Source organism: Acinonyx jubatus, chromosome A2 (assembly GCF_027475565.1).
Source record: "Acinonyx jubatus isolate Ajub_Pintada_27869175 chromosome A2, VMU_Ajub_asm_v1.0, whole genome shotgun sequence".
NCBI lineage: Eukaryota > Metazoa > Chordata > Mammalia > Carnivora > Felidae > Acinonyx > Acinonyx jubatus.
In genome coordinates, this window is record NC_069383.1 from 158,772,565 (window position 1) to 158,776,802 (window position 4,238).

The 4,238-nt window shown below is 43.6% G+C and overlaps 1 protein-coding gene across 1 annotated transcript; it reads left to right on the forward strand.

The window, feature by feature from the left end:
• Positions 1-1,970: 1,970 nt before the first annotated feature.
• LOC106979004 (olfactory receptor 7D4-like) lies at positions 1,971-3,532 on the forward strand. Its single transcript, XM_015076764.3, has one exon. The coding sequence runs from the start codon at positions 2,028-2,030 to the stop codon at positions 3,054-3,056; it is 1,029 nt and encodes a 342-aa protein (XP_014932250.2). The 5' UTR covers positions 1,971-2,027; the 3' UTR covers positions 3,057-3,532.
• Positions 3,533-4,238: the final 706 nt, after the last annotated feature.

The window sequence follows — 4,238 nt, forward strand, 5'->3', positions numbered from 1 at the left end:
CTACAGTGATTCTAAAAGTACCATAAACAGCAATGTTTTCAACAGTTTCATACTTAAGTCTTTTTTGGCCAATATGACCTATTTGTTTTTTTCTTACTATTTTCTTACTGCTTTTAAAAGCTAATATATTAGGGGCATCTGGGTGACTTAGTTGGTTGAGTGCCTGATTCTTGATTTCTGCTCAGGTCATGATCTCATGGTCTGTGGGATTGAGCACCCCCTCCCCACACTGGGCTACACATTGAGTGTGGAGCTTACTTAAGGTTCCTTCTCTCTCCCTCTGTCCCTTCCCTGCTCATACACACTGTCTCTAAAATGGAAAAATAAAAATAAAAGCTAATGTATTAAACTGCACTTTTATGGTTCCTTATAAATTATAAATTTCCCTCCTTTCAGACTTTAATTTGCCTTTTCTTAAAAAAAATTTTTAATGGTTATTTATTTTTGACAGAGAGAGAGAGACAGAGCATGAGCAGGGGAGGGGCAGAGAGAGAGGGAGACACAGAATCCAAAGCAGGCTCCAGGCTCTGAGCTGTCAGCAGAGAGCCTGACGTGGGGCTTGAACTCACAGACCGCGAGATCATGACCTGAGCCGAAGTCAGACGCTCAACCGACTGAGCCACCCAGGCGCCCCTAATTTGCCTTTAAATGTTGTTTGGTATTATTGATAAACACATAATTATTGCATGTACTTTATGTTCTAAAAGTTTTTTTTTAAGTTTATTTATTTTGAAAGAGAGGGAGTTGGGGGGTGCAGAGAGAGGGGCAGAGAAAGGAGAGAGAGAATCCCAAGCAGGCTACGCACCGTCAGCACAGAGCCCGATGTGAGATCGTGAACTGTGCCAAAGTCAAGAGCCGGATGCTTAACCGACTGAGCCACCCAGGTGCCCTGTATGTACTTTAAACAATTGATCCAATTCTTTGTAATTTCATTGTTCTTCTGTTTAGGAACTTTGCATGCTTTTTCTTAAATGTATATAAAATTGAAGACAGCTGCCCCTGAGTTTAGAAATTACCTCCTGTTGCAGAGACCTAATATGCAAACAGAAACCAGGCTTACTTCTTCTTCTTTTTTTTTTTAACAGAGTGCAAAAAAAAAAGGGCTCTCATTCTCTTTATGTTCAGTTGAAAAGCCTTCAAGATAGATGGTTCTTGGTTAAAGGATTTTATGGTAGGGAAATTATACCTTACCAAATTTGTAGTACCCTGCAAATTTCTTCTGTCACTCATCCGACCAATAGAGACAGAGCAGCAGGTACTGTGCTAAGTGCTTGGGGTATGAAATAAAAATGAAATAGAAGATGCAGAGTCGTCCTAACCTAAAGAAATAGAAAGAACTACAATATAAACATGCAGGGTATAATTAGAATGTATGGTCTGATTTAGTCCTTGGGACTGAAGCATATTATGGTAACTTGATCATTATCATGGTGACAGAGGTACAGATTGGGACAGCAATGGAGACATTACTATAATTGTTGAAGAATTATCTATAAAAGTCTTTGCACAGCATCCTTCTCTGAGTCAGACTTCAGATGAGAATGTTCCGTTCCCAGATACTGGTAAGATACCGAACAGATACTGGTAAATGGCATGAGAGCAAAAAATATCATTAAATTCTGCAATTCCTCATGATTTCCCTCTTCTCTCCGTTTCCCTGGACTTGAAGACACCACAGCTAACAGGGCAGAAAGGAGATGCTCATGAGGCTGATGGTCCTTTCACAGGAACTACACAACAGAGGTAGAACAACCGAGTTGGGGATGATGCAGAGGAGACCCGCCCCCCCACCCTGCATGGTGTGGGACATTCATTTTAATGATGTGATCCTGGGGGCACCTTGATCTCAGGGTCGTGAGTTCGAGCCCCACATTGGGTGTAGAGATTACTTAAAAATAACTAAAAAATAAATAAATAAAGAGATGGTCCCAGTAGCAGTGGTAGAAGCAGGGAAGGGAGGGTATTTACTGAGGAGACTTTGTTCAACGAAAGAAATCACGACTCTTAGGTAAGATAAGACTTCATGAATGAACAAGTTTATTGCGTATGGCGCAATATTGTTTTGTCACTGTCTTAACATTATTCTTGCCTCTTCCCAGGCAATTTCCATAAATCATATGGAAGCAGGGAACCAAACAGCTATTTCAAAATTCATCCTTCTGGGGCTTTCAGAAGATATAAACCTGCAGCCCCTCCTTTTTGGGCTGTTTCTCTATATGTACCTGGTCTGTGTTTTAGGGAACCTGCTCATCGTTCTGGCCATCAGCTCTGACCCCCACCTCCACACCCCCATGTACTTCTTCCTCACCAACCTGTCCCTCACTGATATCTGTTTCACCTCCACCACTGTCCTCAAGATGTTAGTGAACATCCAGACACGGAGCAACGCCATCACGTATGAAGGCTGCCTTACCCAAATGTGTTTTTTCATGATATTTGCTGGATTAGATAATTTGCTACTGACCGTGATGGCCTATGATCGGTTTGTGGCCGTCTGTCACCCCCTGCACTACCTGGTCATCATGAACCCTAGCCTCTGTGGTCTCCTGCTTCTGCTTTCTTGGTTAATCTGCCTGACATATTCTTTGTTGCAAAGTCTGATGGTTTTGAGGTTGGCCTTCTGCAAAGAGACAGAAATCCCCCACTTCTTCTGTGAACTTGCTCAGATCCTCAAGCTTACCTGTTCTGACACCCTTGTCAATGACATCCTACTGTATTTTGTAACTGGCCTGTTGGGTGTTATTCCCCTGACTGGGATCCTTTTCTCTTATTCTAGAATTATCTCCTGCATAATGGGCATTTCTTCTGCTGTGGGGAAGTACAAAGCCTTTTCCACCTGTGGGTCCCACCTCTTGGTGGTCTCCTTGTTCTATGGTGCAGGCCTTGGGGTCTACCTCACTTCCGGAACAGCCCATCCGTCCAGAAAGGGTTCAATAGCCTCAGTGATGTACACAGTGGTCACCCCCACACTGAACCCCTTCATCTACAGCCTGAGGAACAGGGACATGAAAGGGGCTCTGAGGAGACTTTTCAGGAGAGGAGCTTACTTCCAGTGATAACCAAAGTTAAAGACGGACAACAGAGATCAACAGTGCTGATAACTGGTGTCCTTGAATATGTAATCTGAAGAAAGGACATAAATACTATTAATGGTTTACTAGAAGAAAAACACTCCTGAACACAGACGTGAAGTAGCACACCAAAAGTCTTGTCATACATCCAAGAAAAAGAATGGTCAACCAATAACTACACTTCTCATGAAAGCACACTATTTCAAGGACACAGACTCCTGTAAGCATCAAGGGAGAAGGCAAGGAGTGCACTGGGAAGATGGGGGACAGGAATGACAAGTGTTTCACATTACTGACTCATGTTTGCCCTTCTCAGTTATGTTCTAGCTTCTAGCACCACGAATGCTGGACCATGGCTTCCCTGGTCTCAGTGTGGAAACCACTATCTATCATATGGATCTCCCTCACCCCATTAAATTTTACTTACTGAATCTTGCTTGGGTGGTGCCCGTTGACCTATACGGAGGATGTTAATAAGAATCTTCTTCAAGAAACTCATTGCAGCGTCTATTTTAAGTGAAAGAAAGCCCTGGTCTACTTGTGGTCTTCCTTGCCTGGTGCACACTTTGCCAAATCTTCACACACCTGGCTCCCTCTCATAGTCAGGCTTCAAATCAAAACTCACAGCTCTTCAGAGACCTGCCTTGACATCCTACCCAGTCCAGTTTTCATAGCACTTGCCATATTTTGAGGCACAGCAGAGCACAGTGGCTAAGAGGGCTCTGGGTTCAAATCTGCCATTATTCACTAAATGGCATGCTCTTACACAAGTTACTTCTCTGTGTCTCTATGCCCTCATCTGTAATAATGATGACAATACATTTCCTGAAGAGTTCTGGTGGGGATTAAGTGTTACACCTAAGAGTGCTCAGAGCAGTGTGTGGCATAAGGACTCAGTGTTAGCCACCATGATCCATGAGGGCCACCAGCATCTGTGTTGGCCCAGAAAAGGTGCAGAGACTGTGAACAGCCAGCCATTCCTTTGACCCTATTAACTAACTTGCACTGCCATGGAGTGAGGAGGATGGCACAGAGGAAGGATTCATTACCAGCAGAACAGAGTTGGAAAACCTGACCAGAGAGGGTTGAACAGGATATGAGTCTAGATGGAGCTGAGTGCATCTCCAGAGCTGACTCAGGGCATCAAGGAAGCCACATAGGAGAGGC

Excerpts from the sequence above, each read along its gene's own strand:
- LOC106979004 (XM_015076764.3), top strand. The coding sequence starts at position 2,028 with ATGAACAAGTTTATTGCGTATGGCGCAATATTGTTTTGTCACTGTCTT.